This window comes from Rhineura floridana, chromosome 5, assembly GCF_030035675.1.
Source record: "Rhineura floridana isolate rRhiFlo1 chromosome 5, rRhiFlo1.hap2, whole genome shotgun sequence".
NCBI lineage: Eukaryota > Metazoa > Chordata > Lepidosauria > Squamata > Rhineuridae > Rhineura > Rhineura floridana.
The window spans coordinates 60,952,939-60,972,618 of record NC_084484.1 but is presented as its reverse complement, the minus strand read 5'-3'; the positions used below and the strand labels follow the sequence as shown (position 1 = coordinate 60,972,618).

The 19,680-nt window shown below is 43.3% G+C and overlaps 1 protein-coding gene across 9 annotated transcripts in view; it reads right to left on the bottom strand.

Annotated features, from left to right (window-relative positions):
* The window catches only part of VWA3B (von Willebrand factor A domain containing 3B), a 104,468-nt gene that overhangs the window by 14,254 nt on the left and 70,534 nt on the right, over positions 1-19,680 (bottom strand). For all 9 annotated transcript variants that reach the window (XM_061626931.1, XM_061626923.1, XM_061626927.1 and 6 more), the window contains 3 exons: positions 17,622-17,740; positions 9,839-9,889; positions 5,896-6,115 (listed from right to left, as the gene is read on the bottom strand). In XM_061626931.1, coding sequence (XP_061482915.1) covers positions 5,896-6,115; positions 9,839-9,889; positions 17,622-17,740 — 390 coding nt within the window. The remainder of the gene's footprint in view (positions 1-5,895; positions 6,116-9,838; positions 9,890-17,621; positions 17,741-19,680) is intronic.

Here is a 19,680-nt window from a genome sequence, read left to right as displayed (position 1 = left end):
CCAGAACAGCATGGAAGGTGGGGCAGGGAGTTGCAGGGGAAAGGGGGCAATCAAAGAAATAGTCACCCCTGTTTTCCTATTAGTGGAGGCATCCTCTGGAACAAAAATACTAGGATCCACACTGAGTGAGCTTGTGATTTTCTAGGCATCTTATATAAACTGATATTAGAGACAATAATATAATACTGTGAGCTATACTTTTCATGGAATCTGCTTCAGACCAAAATCTGTAATTGCCCTACACATTTCTGCCTTCTAGGAAGTCTTCAATGCCTCCATAACCCTTTTCAGGTACCTAGTAGATCTTTCAGTCATCTGTACACACAACAGCAATCATGCAACCCTATCAACTGGCTCAATAATGCACTTGAGGTTTTTTGGTAACCTACATTAATTCAGCATTAGGTCTAAACTGAAAGTCAACCACTAAGGACAATGGGTTACTATTTATCTTTATGTGGTAATAAAGTCATCCGTGTTTAAAACACCAGGCTTTTTCAAAGCTTTACATTCCAGGAAAATAGCACTGCATATTTATTCACTAATATGCGAGGGAAATTACCTTCTTTTCATCATCTTTTTAAAGAACAAGTCATTTTTAGCATAACACATGCCGAGGGGCAAATAAGTTACATATACATTCATTTAGGCAGGTGAAATCACAAACAGAAAAACCTAGCAATCATCTGAAACATTTTATTTCTATCCTGAGCCCAAGACAGTTTTGAATGACACCTGAATTTCTGCCACTCACTCTTGAAGCTTTACAGTTGCAGATTAGCAATTACTGAAGACGGGGCTCTGACTGGGCTGCTAAAGCAGGTTGCCTCAGGATAAGTGACTGAATAGCATTAATCACATCATGGTCAGTAGCATATGTTGGTATGTCAAGATAGCAAGAGGGAAACACATCAGAATTAGCCAGTGAAATGCAGAAATATTTCTGCTCCTCAGCTGAAGTACAAACTGACATCAAAAGAACATTAATATCAGCTAACTTACTCATTTAAGGTATGTTTTTTTATTTTTATATCAAAAATTTTAGAGGTTATCAAGGGCATCCAAAATTATGTTCAATTATTATTTAGCTATTTCTGCCAGCCTCCCCAACACTTTACAGGCACTATTCATAGTAAGCCATACTAGCATGAACCGCCTTCTAAATAGAAGAGTTGAGATGCAGAATAGGAAGGGATCTCCTGCTTGTGGGGCAAGGTTTTTTCTTTATTTGTTTGTTTATTAAATTTATATCCTGCCCTTCCTCCCAGATCATGCTTGTAGCATCATTTCTTTTCTGCACTTAGATATGTGATCATGCTTTGTGACATTCAGGTAGCTGTGTTGAGGGACCAAAATCCGCAAAGGGAAGCCTAGAGGAAGTGAGTAAGGAAAACTTTGAAGCTGATACTGACCTCTATAGCTTATCTAATGTTTGTGATGGCCCCTGAAATCAAAACAGCACCCTTCTAGGTCCTTTCATCACTCTGATGCCTCTCCTTTATAAACTGTATACCCTTCTTACCTGAAGGGCAGGACTTTGCCCACAGGTACCCTATATGAATTCTAACAGCCAAGCTCTTGTGGCCAATTCACATGTTATGTTATGTTGCAGAAGTGTTGACCAGTTATGTGTAATGTGATTAAAACTGCAATCCTATGCTTGGAAATAAATTCCACTGAACTGTATAGGTTTTCCGAGTAAGTATGTATAAGCGGATAAGAGAAAAATCAACTCATTTGAAATGTGGTGTCGGAGGAGAGTGTTGCGCATACCATGGACTGTGAAAAAGACAAATAAGTGGGTGTTAGAACAAATTAAACCAGAACCATCACTAGAAGCTAAAATGATGAAACTGAGGTTATTTGGATACATAATGAGAAGATATGATTCACTAGAAAAGACAGTAATGCTGGGGAGAACAGAAGGGAGTAGAAAAAGAGGAAGGCCAAACAAGAGATGGATTGATTCCATAAAGGAAGCCACATACTTGAATAGGGTGGTTTATAACAGATGCTATTGGAGGTTGCTGATTCATAGAGTCGCCATAAGTCGTAATCGACTTGAAGGCACATAACAAATGTATAAGACAAGATTCCTCCCCGTTTGAATATAAGCAACCTCTTGATTAACCAGCAGCAAAAGAAAAGCTTTTCATTTTGTTATGAAGAAATACACAAATGGAAATCTGCCAGAGGTCTGGCCTTTTCCCAAAAGATAAGCTCTCTCTGTTATGCTTGCCAAAGAGCTTTTTTAAAAAAGGAAGCTTTATTAGCATTTTAATAACCCTTTTCTCAACAATTTCTTTGTTTCTCTGGCTGAATGGTTGATTTAGCATAATCCTGCTAGGCAAAAATTTTCATTTATCAACTGTCCATTTCAATTACAGATTACATCAGTCAATCAAAGCACAGAGCGTCATTTTGTCTCCATGCAACAGGTGGCCATTTCCTTCAAATGAATAATATTTAAAGCCAAACTGGCAGCTAAATGATTTACATTTTCCCTGCACCCGTATACTCGCATTTAGGGAAGCATACACCCCTGTTTTGTTTCGAAGTGTCAGAGAATGCTGCTTCATCCCCATTATCCACACAAAGAAAACATTTTCATTTTATCAAAACATTACAAGCATGCATATTTGCCTAAACCCAAAATAAGAACACCCCTTTGGAAAGACAGCATCAGGCAGAAATGTTTCCATTTGTTTATTTGATCAATTTATAATTCACTCTTAACACAAAAAGCAGCTCTGAGATGGGCTCAAAATGCCCTCCATTCAGAGGAACCAAGCAAACACCTTTTGAAATTAAGAGGTTGCTAAGATCAACATTTTAATTGAATACATGTCTAAGTGCAGAAAAGAAATGATGCTACAAGCAGCTGGCTTATGTTGGGAGTTTCACTGTTCACATTTCTTGCCTGTTGTTTCTCAGACGGAATAATACAATAATGCATTCTGAGATGCTGCATTCACTCACAAATCTAAACTATGATTTAGCGGTATGTGGACAAGCCAGAAGAGGCCGGAGCAGTGTTGGGCTTGCATGCTCCTCCCTCCTCCTCCCATGTTTAGTTTCAAGTTTACTTAATCCCAGTTTAATGTTGCATTAGAACTAGAGCTTTTTGCTTAAAACCAATTCTGATCAGTTTTATAACAAGCCAAACATGATCCATTCTATAACCATGGAGTAAGAGTACAGTAATAACCTTTATTGCTCAAAGCCATTAGCCACCGCAAGAAACCAAAAATGCATAAAATACACAAAACACTACAGAATACATCAAAAACATCCAAAAATAAATATATACATTCATACATAAAAACCTACGTTAGTAGACATATGCATGTAAATTTAAATCAACGAAAACAGTATCAGGCCGACTCTAATTGTTTTACATAATTAGCCCTGATCTTCCCAGCTGCCAAAGCAAAGTTGGCAACCCGAAATGTTACATGAGTATCCGTACCGGCCAGAAGAATGGATATTTGTTCCGGCACAGGCCTAGCCAACATAGGGTGGATTATGGGAAATAAAATTTTAGACCTGGGATCTTTGTAAAGAGGGCATCTCAGAAGGTAGTGGGCCACATCTTCCACCTCACCCAAATGACATATACAAACTCGAGAGTGGGGGGTAATGTTAGCATAACAACCTTCAAGGATAGCCGAGGGCATGGTTTGGAGGCGTAAGGCAGTAAAAGACCTCCTCAACAATGGAACAGAAAGGAAGGAAAAATATGACTCCATACTAAACATCATCTTGTACCAAGGGTACCATAAGGAGAAGGACGTTTGGGAAGCTGAATAAAGCATCCATCTTTGGGCATATAAAAAGATCCTGTCCTTCAGCAGTTTTTTTGCCCTCAAAGAAAGGTGCGAAGGTAAAAGGGCTATGGAGATCCCGTAAACGGCCAATTTAGATTTGGTTCGATTTAACCAAGTAGAGTGATAAGATGATTGGAGTTGTTCAAGAAAATACTTTTTAGGTAGACAGGAATCGTCCATGCCTATAACCATGGATTATGAAGCTGGATTATTAAACCAGGCAGAGTTTGTATTAAACCAGGATCCCTGGTTCATTTGTAACCAGGTGAGATTCATTAAAAGTGAAATTGAACTCAGCAAAAGTCCTCCCAGCTGTGAGGGAGAAGGAGAGAGAGGGTGCAAGCTAGATGTTTAGCTCAGGTTCATCCAAATAGCACTAAATCACGGTTAACATTATGATTCTTTGGAGACTTGCAAAGGGACATGCCACAGTCTCTTTAAGTACAGTTGCCAGCTTCCACTCTTGTTGATGCAGTGCCTATTCCTTTAACAATTCTAGAGCAGCAAAATATTATGCAAGAATGATGAATGACTCCTTTCTGCCTGGTACAGTCTGCAAAGCCCCAGGCAGGGAATGAACACAGAAGGTATCACAGCACTAAGTGTATTAGGGGTAAGCTACATATTACACTGCACCAATGGGTTAAAGCCCTGCTGACCCTTCTCCCTTTCAAAGCATCCTCAGCAGTTTTGCAGGTGATCTGGTAGTCCAAGGGGCTGGAGAGGTAGGAGAGAGAATCAAGTGCTTCCTAACCTCCCATCCCTTCGTTGATGCAATATCCCTTTGACAATAATGGTTTCTATCTAAGGATAGTCATCCTCTGAGTAGACCCAGTGAAATTAATGGACATTACTAATTTAGGTCCACTAATTTCAATGGGTCTACTCTGAGGATGACTAACCTTGTACACGAACCATTTTTTATTTTTTGACATTTACCATACAGTGAATTTGTAAAAAATATCAATAAGGAGTTTAAAAGGTTTTGCAATGGAAAAAAGTGCTGTGAAGGCTTTATTACGCAGTAGTCACAGGTATAATGCAACATCAGGAGTAACTTCCTAGGGCAAGAGCTGTTGGCAATGGAACAGGCTGCCTCAAGAAGTGGTGGGCTCTCCTTCCCAGGAGGTATTTAAACCAGGGCTGGATGAACTTATGTAGCTGCATCCTGCACTGCAGATGTACTGTAGAGGTTGTATTAGATGAACTCCAAGGCGGCAGCAGTCAGTGAGGCGGCTTTGCTCACCTGCCTTCGGAACACCAACCACTGCTGTTGGTTCCTGGGGGTGGGGCAAGGCATGGGGGCAGCAGCAGCAGCAGCTTGGCTCCGCCACACCTGCACCATTCCTCACACCTGCACCATTCCTCACTCCCTGCACCTCTGCTCTCCTCTCAGGAGCCAGCAGCAATGCTCAGAGGGCAGGTGAGCAATGCTGCCCTGCGCTGACTACTAATGCTCCAAGGTCCCTTCCAACTCCAAGATTCAATGAGAGAGCACAAAGCGGCAAGCCAGTGCTAGTCTGCTGTAGTGGATATGTAAGGGAGACCTGCAGCTGCATTCAAATATACAGCAAAGTATGATGCTTACTCGGTGACCTTTGAAAGCCACCATCTCTCCGCAATTACATTTCAGAGTTCCTTTTCAAGAAGAGACATCTAGTTTTTGTACATGGTGAAGAAATGCTACAGAATTTTTTTATAAATAACAAGCATCACTATTAGTATATGCACAAGATTTCCTTGTTTCAGCTACTGGTCTAACAACTGTGTGCCAGATTTCTTCTTCATCTTTAAAATGTCACCATTTTCAGACACAAAACATGCAATGCTTCATGCCAAACAAGTCTACTGTGAACCTTAAAAACCTCAGTATTTCAGTATATTGGATATGTTTGAAAACTTCACCAGTAGCACTGCTAATGTAGCGTCTATACTGCTATCTTAACAGACACTTAACTTTTGCTTTTGTTTGTTTTTGAGGTTGTACTTCTTTCTTGCATTTTACTGATTTTTTACAAGCTGCCTTGTGTGTTTCTTGTTAAAAAGTGGATGATGATGATCTACTTACCTCTTTAGTAGGGAAGATCCGAAGTGGGCAGATTCTCTGGGGCTCCTCTTTGGAAGCTTCCTGAAGTTCAGAAGCCTGTTCTTTGTATGTTAATCCTGTCAGAATCTCATCTTCCAACAACATCACATCTTCATAGGCAATGGGCCAACTTGCATTTTCTAAGGCCTGGAGCAAAGATTCCTTACGTTCTATATATGAGACGGGCCGGTCCTGTTCAAACCTAGTAACAAAGATTACACTTGAATTCTGATCCTACGTAACATTAGTTAGATATTATTTATTTATTAAATTTGTATTCCACCCTTCCTCCCAAAGGAGCCCAGGCCAGCAAACATAAAAATGTTAAAACAATACAATTGAAAATAAAACATATTTAAAACAACTAAAGCCATCTTAAACATTTAAAAACCATTAAAAGCAATTAAAAGAAACCCTCTTAAAAATTTAAGGAGACAGATGCACCTCACCAGGAAGGGCATTCCACAAATGGGGAACCACCAATGAGAAGGCCCTGTCATGGGTCAATGCCAGCCAGTCAGCAACCAGAGGTGGCACCACCAACAGGACCCAAGATGGTTGATATTGGGGAAATTGTTCCCTAAGGCACTTGGGTCCCAAGCCATTTAGGGCTTTGTACTTTAACACCTTGCATTTGGCTTGGTAGCTCACTGACAGGCAGTGCAGAACTTTCAGGACCAGTGATACATGGTCCCATCAGGCTGTCCCACTTACAGTAGGGCCCTGCTCATATGGTGGGTTCCGTTCCGGACTGCCACTGTAAAGCGAAATCCACTGTAAAGAGGAACGCATTGACTAACATTGACAAAAATGGCTCCCGGTGCCCAAAAAACACCGTAAAACCAAAACAAGCGCCGTAGGAGCGGGGCCTTTCTGCAATTGACAACTGCTGTATCGGTGGAACGCTGTAAAGCAGAGCGCCGCAAAGCGGGGCCCTACTGTACTAACCCGCAGTTTGCACTAGCTGCAACCTCTGGACCCTCTTCAAGAGCAGCCCCACATAAAGTGCATTATGGTAGTACAAGAAGGAAGCTGTCAGAGCATGGACAACTAAGGCCAGGCTATCCTGGTCTATATATGTTGTGGATGCTATAATGAATCGACGGAAACTTTTACAACAGTAAAACACGCAGATGTTTCTGCAATGTTAGGGTCTGTGGAAGAACAAAGAACAGCTTCCTTTAGACAACTTTGTTTTGACCTGTGCAGGCTTCCTGCATGGAAAGTGTGGCAATGAGGAAAGCTGCACCTGTTGCGCTTTGGCTGTTTATGCTGCTGTTAAACCCATGGAGCCCCTGCAATAAACAATGATGACAAGTTCATGGAGGTCAACAAGTGGCACTTCGCCATGACAGAGCAATGGAATCTCCCAGGGTATGGTCTGAAGGCATATGAAGCCACCACCTTGCTGAAACTAAGCAGGTCTGGGTCTGGCCAGCGCCTGGAAGGGTGACCATCTGCGAACCACACATACATCACCTTGGATTCCATGATGGAAGAAAGGGAGCACATACACAAAAGAAAAGAAAATAATCAATATTCAGATACAGTTTACCCTGTACAAAGAAAGGTCCTCTCCTTCATGTCCTGCTTGTCAGCTGCCAGAATCGCAAGACTGGCCGCTGTTTGAAACAGAATGCTGGACTAGATGGACCTTTTCTCCAATTCAACAAGGTGGGCCTTATGCTGTGCTACTATCAGAGAACTATGCAGAGGTGGGCTGGAAGAAGGCTAATAAAGTAAGTCTGAATTGCAAGACAGAGACTCTGTGGATAAGTAGTTCCTGTACTCAGGAAGTCAGCCAGTTGTTTGCCATTGCTGGGGTCACACTCTCCCTGAAGGGGCAGGAGTAGGTTGCTCCTAGACCCTGCTCTGTTACTGGAGGTGCAGATGTCCTCAGCGGCTAGGAGTGCCTTTTACCAGTTTTGGCTACAGCTGTTCCTGTATCGGGACAGCTGTCCTTGCATTGACAACCTCAGGTTCAATTACTGCAATGCACCCGAAACGTGGGTACCCTTGAGATTGATCCAGGGGCTACAGCTAGGGAAGAATGCAGTAGTTAGGTTGCGTGTGGAGGTAAACCACTGCCAGTCTGATCTTGTTTGCAGGATTTGCACTGGCTGCCAATCTGCTACTGGGTCAAGTTCAAGCCTTTGGTACTAACACATAAGGCCCTATACAACTCTGGGTCAGGTTACTTGAGAGACCACCTTATACCCAGTAGGTCACTGCAGTCGGCAGGATAGTTTCTCCTTAAAGTCCTAAAAATATCAGAAGCTCACTTCACAGTAACTCGGAGCAGGGCTTTCATTGTGGCTGCCTGTTTTGTGGAATAGCATCCATGCTGAAAAGCAACAGGCACCCATTGTCTGTAACTTCCTGAAACAATTGAAGACATTTTTATGTCAACAATCTTTTCCAGCTGGATTAAAAGGTCTCTGCCTCAGGTTTAACACAATACAAAAGAACACCTATCTTCAATTGTTTGTTGTACCTTTTAAAAACTATTTTAGCTGTTTTTATGGTTGATTTGTAAATCGCCTTGCAACATATGTAAACAGCAAAAAATAATTTTTACAAATAAAAATCACCAGAATGCACACGTTACCCCGAGAAAGACAGATCTCTAAGGCCAAGAAATAATCTTGGGGAAATAGGTCTGTTGCAGTTTTCAAGCCCTTCAGATCAGCAGTAACAAGACGGAGGCTCCATGGGAACTTTGAGCATTCCAAGGACAAGCAGGAATCTCTGCTCCCTAAGCACCCCTACTAGGGAGCTTATGTGGACATGATTAGGATTGCACTGTTAGTCTTCATGGACCCTATATAGAGATGTGAAGGCGCAGAAAAAAACTGGAAAAAATGGGGGGGGGGATGGAAAAACATGGTAAAAAAAGGTTTTTTTCCTTATTTTTTTTCAGGTTTTTCCAGGCCTTCACATCTCTTACCCTATCATTGCACTTCTGGATCTCACTGTAAGGCTCCATAGTTCTCAAATAGTGGATGTTAGTAGCAAGACCTGGGTATCTTACTCTTATTTTTATTTGATTTATATCCTGCCCTTCCTCCCAGCAGGAGCCCACTCTTCACTCTATAACAGCAGTTGCTAAAGGAAGGACTAGCGGACCTCCTCTTGATGCTCGGCAAAAGGTCGAAAGGAAGTACTGTAGCTACCAATTCAGCAAGGATCAGGTGACACAAGGGGCCAATATGGTTTTGCCTGCTCCTACAAATCAGCTGACGCTGCACTGGCTCCTCAAGTCAGACAAAATTCATTACATAAGCACAGACTTAACAGCTCCTGGACTTCCTGGCATAATTAATACATGCTAATTAGGCAAGAACTTTGCATAGACTGCAAAATTAAACATATTATGCATTCCGTGCAGGGTGGATGCACTTCTTACGGGTCCAGCAATGAAAGAGCCATTCTTTATTATCCAGAAGTTTGAAGGCATCAGTTGAAGTTGCATATGTGAAAAAAAATTGATCAAACTATCACAGACAGAGCCTTCATATTATCCACAACCCTTTGTGGAGCCACTAGAGCAGGGGTGGGCAACCTGTGACCCTCAGTCTTATTTCATGTGGCCTGTGGCCTAATTTTAAGGAGGGGAAAACAGAAAATAGAGAGAAAAGGAGGTGGCATAGAAAGAAAAGGGGGTGCCCTACCCACTTTTACCTCTAGCTCCACCAATCATCAGTATGTGCCCCCTCCTGACAGATCTCTCCTGAGGGACTGAGGCCTTTGGCAGAAAAAAAGTTCCACTCCCCACACTACTGAGATACACAAAAAAGCAGCAAATATAACGCTTAATAACACACAATATGGGTTTCCACAAAGGCATGCAATAGTGGCTCCCATTCCATCAATACTTTCTAAAAATGAAAATCTTGAGCTGGCAAACAAGAAGGCAGTGTCTTACTTCTCTTTTTCCTCCTGGGGTAATGCTCTCCAAATAATTTGATCAAGGCGCCTGTTAATGAAAATACAATAATTTATCAGAGTGCAGCCAGTGGGCTTAATGACATTGAATAAAGTGGAACATGTTATTCGTAAAAAAAGGTATCTGTGACAAATCTGTATTCAGAAAAGGCACAAAAGTATCAACCTGTCCTCATCTGCCAACTGTGAAATTCAAAATTATCCTCCGAAAATAAAGGGAAAAACGTCATTTTTCATAGTAATAACATGACGGATCCAGGGTCACTAAAGAATGCAAGGAAATCCCCATTGCAGCCTACAAAAAATTCACAGAAGTTGTTCCATTCAGCACACAGTAATACAAGTAAGCAATAAAGTTACTTAAACATTAGTCAGGATTAATGCTGGCTCCACACATAACACACAATATCTTATTCTAAAGATCTCTATGTGACCTGGTGTTTCCACTCATGCACAGGTGGGAGGAAGGGATCACCAATCGTCCAGCTGCATCATGCATCATTCTAGAGGAACCATTGGCCCTCTGGATCTGCTTTACAGGGGACTGGAGCAGGGGGTCGGGGGAATCAGCAACTCCTCTCTCCCAAAGCACAAAAAGAAGTATCTTCCATTTGCAAAGATCTTTAGATGCCAGTTAGTATGCACAGCCATGCTGGCTGGAGTGATGAAAGTTATAGTCCAAAAGGTCTGGAGGACACCAAGTTGGCGAAGGCAGCTCTGGATGCTTGATAAGCAATGCTAATTGCTTTATACACTAAAGCAGGCAAAAACTGCATTGACTTTTCCTGGTTCACTTCATGGAGGCTCTTATCTACAAAAGCCTGCACCAAACAAATGTGTTAGGCTGTAATCTTGGACCCCCTGCTGGGGAGCTTCTGTTTGAACATACTTAGGATTGTGCTGCTAGTCTCTGCGATGCTACAGGACTCTGTTATTTGCATTCCGACAGACTAATCTAGCAACACTTCTTGAAACTCCTTATAGGACTTTAGGGGTCTCAAATGATGGTGGTGATGAGGTTCTGATAGCAACACCTGGGCATCTTACTCTCTATCCTATCATGGCAGCTTGCTAAAGGAAAGAGCAGCAGACCTGTTCATGATGGACTGCAGTACCACCACTATAGATAGCCAGAAGGAGACATTGTAGGCACCAACTCAGCAAGGATCAAGTGACACAAGGTATCTGCTCTCTTGCTATCAGATCAGAGCTTGGAAGTAATTGTAATTCATTACTTTTTTGAGGAACGAGTGGGTAATTCCTTTACATTTTGATTGTAATAGAACGAGGAGTAATTTTATTATTTTGAGGAGTAATTGTAATGTTTCCAGCATTATTTTCGGACATTACTTGGAGGGCGAGCAGGGGAAGTCTTCTGCTCCTCTGATTTGTGGATGAAAATCATGTTCCTCAAACTGGGCTTCTGTGCAGCATCGCTCTTCCCTCATGCTCTGTGGGTGGGCAGGAGGTGACAAGAGAGGAGGTGGAGAGCGAGACAAGGGTGGAGTGGAGAAAACAATTGTTTTAAAAAGTGGACAACGGTGGAAAAGAATGGAGTGGAGGGAGAAAGGAGCCGAAGGGCAAGAACGTGGATAGAGAAGAAGGAGGCAGCAGCAGAATGGAGATAAAGAACTATGGAGGTGAAAGATGACAAAGTGTGTGTGTGTGTACTGTGTTTGCACTTGGCACACAAAGCGGCCTCTGCCACCCTCCTTGGCTACTTTGCTGTATTTGCAGTGTTTTAACTTGTTTGCATCTCAGGGGAAAATGTTTGCTTGGGTGGGTATCCCTTAGTTGGTGTCAGGGCAGGGTCCGGGAGGTGGTTAAGTGGGACAGATTACGCTTGCTGGCTGAGAGTGTGTGTGTGGGGGAGGGGTTGCACTTGGTTTGATGTGCAAAGATCTGAGTAGTGGCCTCTGCCTTCCTCCCTGCCTCCCTTACCAGAGGAGAGACCACCATTGCTATCTTATGGATAAAAAGAATGATTCTACTATATAATAATAATAATATAATAATAATAATAATAATAAAATTTTATTTCTAAGCCACCTATCTGGCCGAATTAACGGCCACTCTAGGCGGCGTACATAATAGGATAAAATACAACATATAAAATACAACATATAAGCAAAACATCAACTATAATCAATCTAAAACCACCCACAACTGCAACAAGATAAAAACTAGTCCGCCCCAAGAATCCTGTAAGCCCGCCTGAATAACCAGGTTTTCAAGGCTCGGCGGAAACTTGGTAGGGAGGGGGCATGGCGGAGGTCATAGGGCAAAGAGTTCCAGAGGGTGGGGGCCACAATCAAGAATGCCCTCTCTCTGGTCCGCACCAGCCTCGCTGTTTTAACTGGTGGGACCGAGAGAAGGTCTTGTGAGGCTGATCTCGTCGGGCGGCATATTTGGTGATGGTGGAGGCGCTCCTTCAGATAAACTGGGCCAAAACCGTAAAGGGCTTTAAAGGTTAATACCAACACCTTGAATTGGGCCCGGTAAACAACTGGTAACCAGTGTAGGTCTTCTAACACCGGAGTGATGTGATCACGGCGACGGCTGTTCTTAATCAAACGTGCCGCCGCATTCTGTACCAGCTGTAATTTCCGGACCGTTTTCAAGGGTAGCCCAACGTAGAGTGCATTACAGTAGTCTAAGCGAGAGGAGACCAGGGCATGTACCACCCGGGGGAGCAGATGGACAGGAAGGTAGGGTCGCAGCCTCTGTATTAGATGTAATTGATACCAAGCTGCTCGGCTCACTGCCAAAATCTGAGCCTCCATGGACAGCTGGGAGTCAGGAATGACCCCGAGGCTGCGGACCTGGTCCTTCAGGGGCAATCTTACCCCATTAAACACCAGGTCTATATCTCCTAACCTTCTCTTGTCTCCCACGAGCAGCACCTCAGTCTTGTCAGGGTTCAGTTTCAGCCTATTACCTCCCATCCATTCACTTACGGACTCCAGGCACTTGGAAATGGTATCCACAGCCAACTCTGGTGAGGATTTAAACGAGAGATAGAGCTGGGTGTCATCCGCATATTGGTGACACCGCAGCCCAAATCTCCTGATGATGGCACCCAACAGCTTTACATAGATGTTAAATAGCATGGGGGAGAGGATAGAACCCTGTGGCACACCACAATTGAGAGGCCAAGGGTCTGAAACCTCATCTCCCAATGCTACTCGTTGATGCCTATCTGAGAGATAGGAACGGAACCACCGTAAAACAGTGCCCCCTATTCCCATTCCCTCCAGGCGATCTAACAGGATACCGTGGTCGACGGTATCGAAAGCCGCTGAGAGATCCAGGAGGACGAGGAATGCATGTTCTCCCCTATCCAACGCCCTCCTCAAATCATCCATGAGAGCAACCAAGGCTGTTTCAGTTCCATGTCCAGTCCTGAAGCCCGATTGGAATGGATCTAGATAATCTGCTTCATCCAAGTGTGTCTGTAACTGTTTGGCCACCACTCTCTCAATCACCTTGCCCAAGAATGGTAAATTAGAGACTGGGCGGAAGTTGTTCAACTCTTGGGGATCCAAGGAGGGCTTTTTCAGAATGGGCTTTATAACCGCCTCCTTGAGGGTTGAAGGCATTACACCTTCTTTCAAGGAGGCATTCACCACTACCTTGATCCCGTCTCTCAGTCTCTCTTTGCAGCCCATAATGAGCCACGTAGGGCAAGGATCAAGCAGACAAGTGGTCGGCTTCACAGTCGAGAGCACGTTGTCCACTTCCTCAGAGGGAAGAGGCTGAAACCGATCCCACCGGACCGGAATGCCACTGGCCGACTCTGGCCCACTTCCTGTATCCACGGTGCACGGAATCATGCTCTTCAGACGCTCAATTTTATCAGCAAAGTGTTTAGCAAATATGTCACAGGAGGCTTTAGAATGTTCCATGGGTTCTTGTGCAACTGGACCGACCAGGCTACGGACCACTTGGAACAACCTCCTGGGACAACACTCTGCGGACGCAATAGAGGCAGCAAAGAAATCCCTCTTTGCTGCCTTTGTTGCTACTTGGTAGGCAGCTATTGCTGCTCTCACCAGTGTCTGATCATCATTGGAGTGAGATTTCCGCCACCGGCGCTCTAGTTGTCTCACCTCCTGTCTCAGACCCTGCAACCATGGTGTGTACCAGGGTGCAATCTGAGTTCTATTCAGGGGGAGATGACGTTTCGGAGCCACCCGGTCTATTGCCCCGGTGATCTCCCTATTCCACTCCATCACCAGGGTTTCGACCGGGCGACCTTCAGACAGCACCAAATCTCCCAGTGCATTCAGGAATCCCTTAGGCTCCATCAGGCGCCTGGGGCGGACCATCCTAATAGGTCCCTGTCCCCTGCGGAGGGTGTGTGGCATTGAGAGGTCTATATTTACCAGATAGTGATCTGACCATGACACAGGGTTAGAAAAAACAGCCCCCATTTTCAGAGCACTTCCTCCCCCCTCCGAGACGAACACAAGGTCAAGAGCAGAACCGGCTACATGGGTGGGCTCAGTATTACTAAGGTGCAGTTCCCAGGAAGTCATGGTTTCCATGAAATCCTGAGGGGCTCCTATGAGAGCTGCCTCGGCGTGCAGGTTAAAATCCCCCAAAACCAATAGGCTGGGGGAAAGGGCCCGCACGCCCGAGACTATCTCGAGCACCTCGGACAGGGAGTCTGCTGTGCAGCGGGGTGGGCGGTACACCAGCAGAATCCCTAGACTGCCCTTTGGGCCCAACCTCCAGTACATGCAGTCAACAAACTTGGTCTCATGGAGAGGGGGCCTGGCAAAAATCAAAGACTCCCGATAAATAACTGCCACTCCCCCTCCCCGCCTACCAACCCTCGGCTGCTGCGCGTACTGGAAACCGGCTGGACACATGGCCTCGAGCACAGGAGCTGAGGCCTCATCCAGCCAGGTTTCCGTGATGCACATCAGGTCTGCATTCTCATCCATGATCATGTCATGGATGAGTGTTGTTTTCTGTACTACAGACCTGGCATTACACAACAGCAGTCGAAGGTGTGTGTGTGTTTATTTTTAATGGTGTTTTAGATGACAGGTGTGCAGCAGCAAGGCAGCACCTTGTAGGCACTGTAGTTTTTTTAAAAGTAATTTAAGTGCAATTGTAGTGATTACTTTGAGTAACTGTAAAGTAATCAATTCCTTTCAGAACAATTGTAATCGCAATTTATTCCTTTTTGGGGCCATAAACAGTAATTTATTCCTTTTTAAAAGTAATCTTGCAAGCTCTGTATCAGATTCACATTAATTCATATAAGCCATTGCTGAATGACCAATTAATGCTTATTGTCAAAACTATTGACCACAGCAGTATTTAAAATAAGAACAAAAGAAGGAATACGACCATATTAAGAGCAGACAAAAGAAATAAACTAAACAATAGGACATATAATAGAGCAAAGCTCCTTTATGATGAGTCAGACCAGTATTGCCTACTGTGATTGACAGTGGCTGCCCAGGGTCTCAGGCATTGGTCTCTCCAGTCACCTATTACATGGCCATTTAACTGGATATACCGGAGACTGAACTTGCAATGCATGGGCTCCAATATTGAACTATGGTTTGTCTTTCACTTTCCCCATTCTGACAGCAAACTACTATTCTACTAATAGAATCTACCATAATTTCAGCAGCTGCTGAAACGAATAAGTACTGCCTTGTGGGTAAATCAACCAATCAAATTATTCAACAGGTCCAGTAAAGCAGGGATGGGGAATTATGTGGCCCTTCAGATGCTGTTGGACTCCCATCATTCTTGACCACTGGCCATGCTGGTTGGTGTTGATGGGAGCTGGAGATCCAACAACATCTGAAGGGCCACACATTCCCCATCCCTGTGGTAAAGGATACTGAGAGAACCACAACCAGTGGAGTGGAAGATTCTGGGAGGTCTGTTCCTATAAAACAGCTCTGGCAAAGTGCCATTGTCCTCAGGTGCTGTGTGGCTTACCCTGATGGAATTTGGCAGCAACCCTGAGCTATCCAAATCTCTCTTTGAACCACAGATGTGTCCCTCTCGCTGTGAGGGGCCAAAGCTATTACAGCATGACAGAGGCATTTATGCATTCCAGGCTATAACAAAACATTCCAGGATAATTTTCATGTCACATGCTCAAAATCTTTAATTTATTCACAAGCATAAAAACGGACAGCGTCGGGATATTTATTTCTGACAGAAGCATGCTGTCTGTTAACCACCTGCTCATTTTCATAAACCTGGGATTATTCCACATTATAATTTGTTGCAGTTTTAAGGTCTCTTTGTTTTTTATTGAGGGGAGGGTTCATTCACTGCCCAGTACAAAGTATTTTCGTTCTTCAAGGCATCAATTGTTATTACCACTTTTTGCTGCAACTAGATTACATGCTCACAGTATTTAGATTAATAATCAAGGGGAGAAGTTAAAGTCATGCATCCTTTTTTGTTAAAGCTCTTCCGTGCAAAGACAAATTGGGCAATTTAGTGGGTGTCAAATAACATTTTAACCAATCACGATTCAGAAACTTGGACTGCAACCCTTGCAAATTCAATTCCCAGATATATAATCCACCATTCATGGCATAATAGACAAGCCTGAACAGCTGCTGCAGAGAAAAAGTTATAGTTATTGATTCGGTCATTTACAAACAACTTCATATTGAAATTTTCCCTCTTGATATTCCAACTTAATGTAGTTTCATGGAGAAAAACAGCAATTGTTTTGGAAAATGTAATACTATTTTAAAATTGTCCTACAAAAAAACTCTACCCAATCTATATTGATTTTAATCACAGAGTGGAATGGAAAATTAATTTCTCTCTTAAAAAGCAAGTTAAAAACTTTAAGGAAAAACATACATTATTTCCAAACTCTTAAAATATAAAAATAACATGGTATTAATACATATAAACAGCTGGACACATCTTGCTATTTAGTTTATGTCTTGGTCTTGAAAATGTCTATTAATAAAAAATACACTGTATTAATAAAAATACAGCTAACCCAGCCTTTCCTTTATGACTTCATCGCTAACACCAAGTGGAGATATCTTTCTTTTCTTGGCTATCTCCATCAAACAGGTGTAACCTCCTGGAACAATAGCCTTTTTGTTTAACTCTCCTAGTCATCTCTCTATGTTGGGTAGTAAGGCAAGGTAACTAGGTGTGCAGTGCATAGCAAAAGAACAAGATGCCTCCAAGATGACGCTGTTCTAGACAGACTGCTCTGGAATGCATATCTGCAGTGTTCATACACATGTGCCACCTCCTGAACACCACTGTTCCTTAATACCTTTAGAGCATGCATGCAATGAGGATAGAATGCAGCACTAGGCCCAAGACATTTTGCCACTGGAAGCAGAGGTGAAATCTCTCTCTCTCTCTCTGCTAGGGCCAACACTTTAAAAAGTCTTGCTGCACCATTCAAAAACTATGTCCTATTTTCATCTATCAATCACACACACCTACACACACACACACATTTATATGGTTCCACCAGAAGCAGGTCATTTCACTCTGCTGCACGTCAGGGCCATCCCTGATGCAACATCCTAAGGATGGAGCCACTTTTCCCCTTCCCACTATCGCAAGGTGAGTAGGGCTGGATCAGTCTCCACTGCCTGTAAGTTCAGATACCAGAGGAGCCTAGCTAAGGCAATCCATACTTTTAAGGAAACAGATTGCTGAGCAAGCAGCATTTCAGTGGTTAGATTCACCCAAGATTAATCCCATTGGCGACATGGAGAGTTCCTGTGGATCTGACTTGCCTTTCATATACTTTTATTGCTTCTTGCAGCTTCTTCTTGTAGGCATCAAGATCCACTGCCTGAGGATTAATCAGCGTAACAATTTTCTTATTGTTGCTCACGTGGGCAAAAGGGAGAACCTGCAGCATAAATACAGGAGCAGGGCTTCAGAACACTGTCATATTCTGATTCTGAAGTATGAATGATCACAGAAAGTATTGAGTCTCACTAGGCTAAATAAAGAACAAAGCTCTGGATGTGAACAGCCTACTAATTCCCAACACACATTATATTTATCTATTTATTATAAGTATGCTGCTGAAAACATTCTCGGAGCAATTTACAATAAAAATTCTGGAAAAAAGTATTTAGTTAAAAATAACTAAAGATCAACAACTGATATGACAGTAAAACCCAAGCAGCACTAAAACAGAAACAAACCCATAAGAGATTTGAAAAGCTTGGGAAAATAAAAAAGAGCCAACATGATAACAAAGTAGGCACCAGGCAGATGTCTCTGGGGAAAGCATTCCACCCATTTCTCATTCAAATGGTGAAGATGTGAATGTATGGGGAAATCTAAACTGTTCCCATATTGCTGCGAGATGTATCTGTCATTTGTACAATTAACTGCAAGTACACGTCTGTACTGTTGTTGGGGTGTTTTTTGCCCCCACTGTAACATACCACAGCACAATTCAGCAGGAGCACATTTACATTAAAAATAAATTGCACACTATTTTCCAGCATACAAAGTGCTTTACAATTTTTTCCTCATAAGGAAGCATTGCAGGTTTGGTGCAGGGAGGCTTGGTCACACACAGCCATGCAGTACTTTACAGCAAAGTAAGAACCTGAACCATCGGCGATCCATTATTTGCTCCCTCCATCAGCTGAGATAGTACGGCCTGCCATTTTGCTCCTCCCCTCACAGTACTGCTCTTCCATCATTCTACAGGCTCATTGTAACAATTAGGTAATAACCGGTGCTGATTATTCCTCTTCCCTCCCCATTCCTTTTGTATCATGTCTATAAGATTTCTGCATTTGGCAGGTGGCTGCTATATGAATGCAGTACCCAAGTAAATCAAGAAAGCTAACCTCATTGAAGGCATTTAAGTTCCCACTGTTTAACTTTTGCACAGCCTGTGTTCTTTGTCGTGGTGGTAGTTGTTATTTAAAGCACTTCAGAAACCACTTCCAAGCCTTAAAAATTCAGTGATCCAGCAGAGCCTGGTCTCTTTTTCCAGCTGGCTCATCAAGTGCAAAATTATGGCATGCTAGTGGCTGCACATGCCACCTAAGCACCTGTCAACTTGGTGGCAGCACACTGCCACTTACTGGTAAAAAGGGGGGTATGCCATGAACTTTCAGCCAAATTGGGGAGTGGGGGTTGACTGCAAAATGGGGGTGAAACTGCCTCCCCTCTTGCACATTGTCGGGTGCCAGGGGCAAATTTCAAAGGTAGGGGTGCAATATTAATATCAGTAAGGCAATGGAAATAGTATTATTCCCAAAACAGCAATTAGTGTTTAATTTTCTCAGATAACAAATAGCTTTGCTGCCATTTATTTTAGAAACCTCTCACTGTAGTTACTGAACCTGGCTTTAAAAGAGGATTTAGACAAATTCATGAAGAATATGGCTATCAATGGCTGCTAGTCATGATGGCTAGGTTCTACCTCCACCGCCTCTGAATATCAGTGGCTGGGAATCACAAGCAGGGCTAGCCCTAAGGTGAATAGTGCCCTAGGCAAGGAGTGGTCAGTTTTGCAGGGCCACCGAGGGGTTGATGGGACCTGGTGCAGGTGTGATGTTGGGACTCCCACTGCTGCTGTTCTCTACAAGAGCCCAAGCTTGCGTGTACAAAGCTGGGAGGCACATGCAAGAACTACTGCATGCACTGACTACATGTGAGAATTCTTGCCTACAGCGCCTCGTCCTGGGATCAAGTTGAATGATAGATGTGCTTCATTTTTTCTTACATGGGGATAAGGCATAGGGATCAGGTTGTGCTTCTACTGACTGCCTCCTCCGAATTCCAACCCCCTTCTGGCAGAGCTTCTTCCTGCTTCCTGGG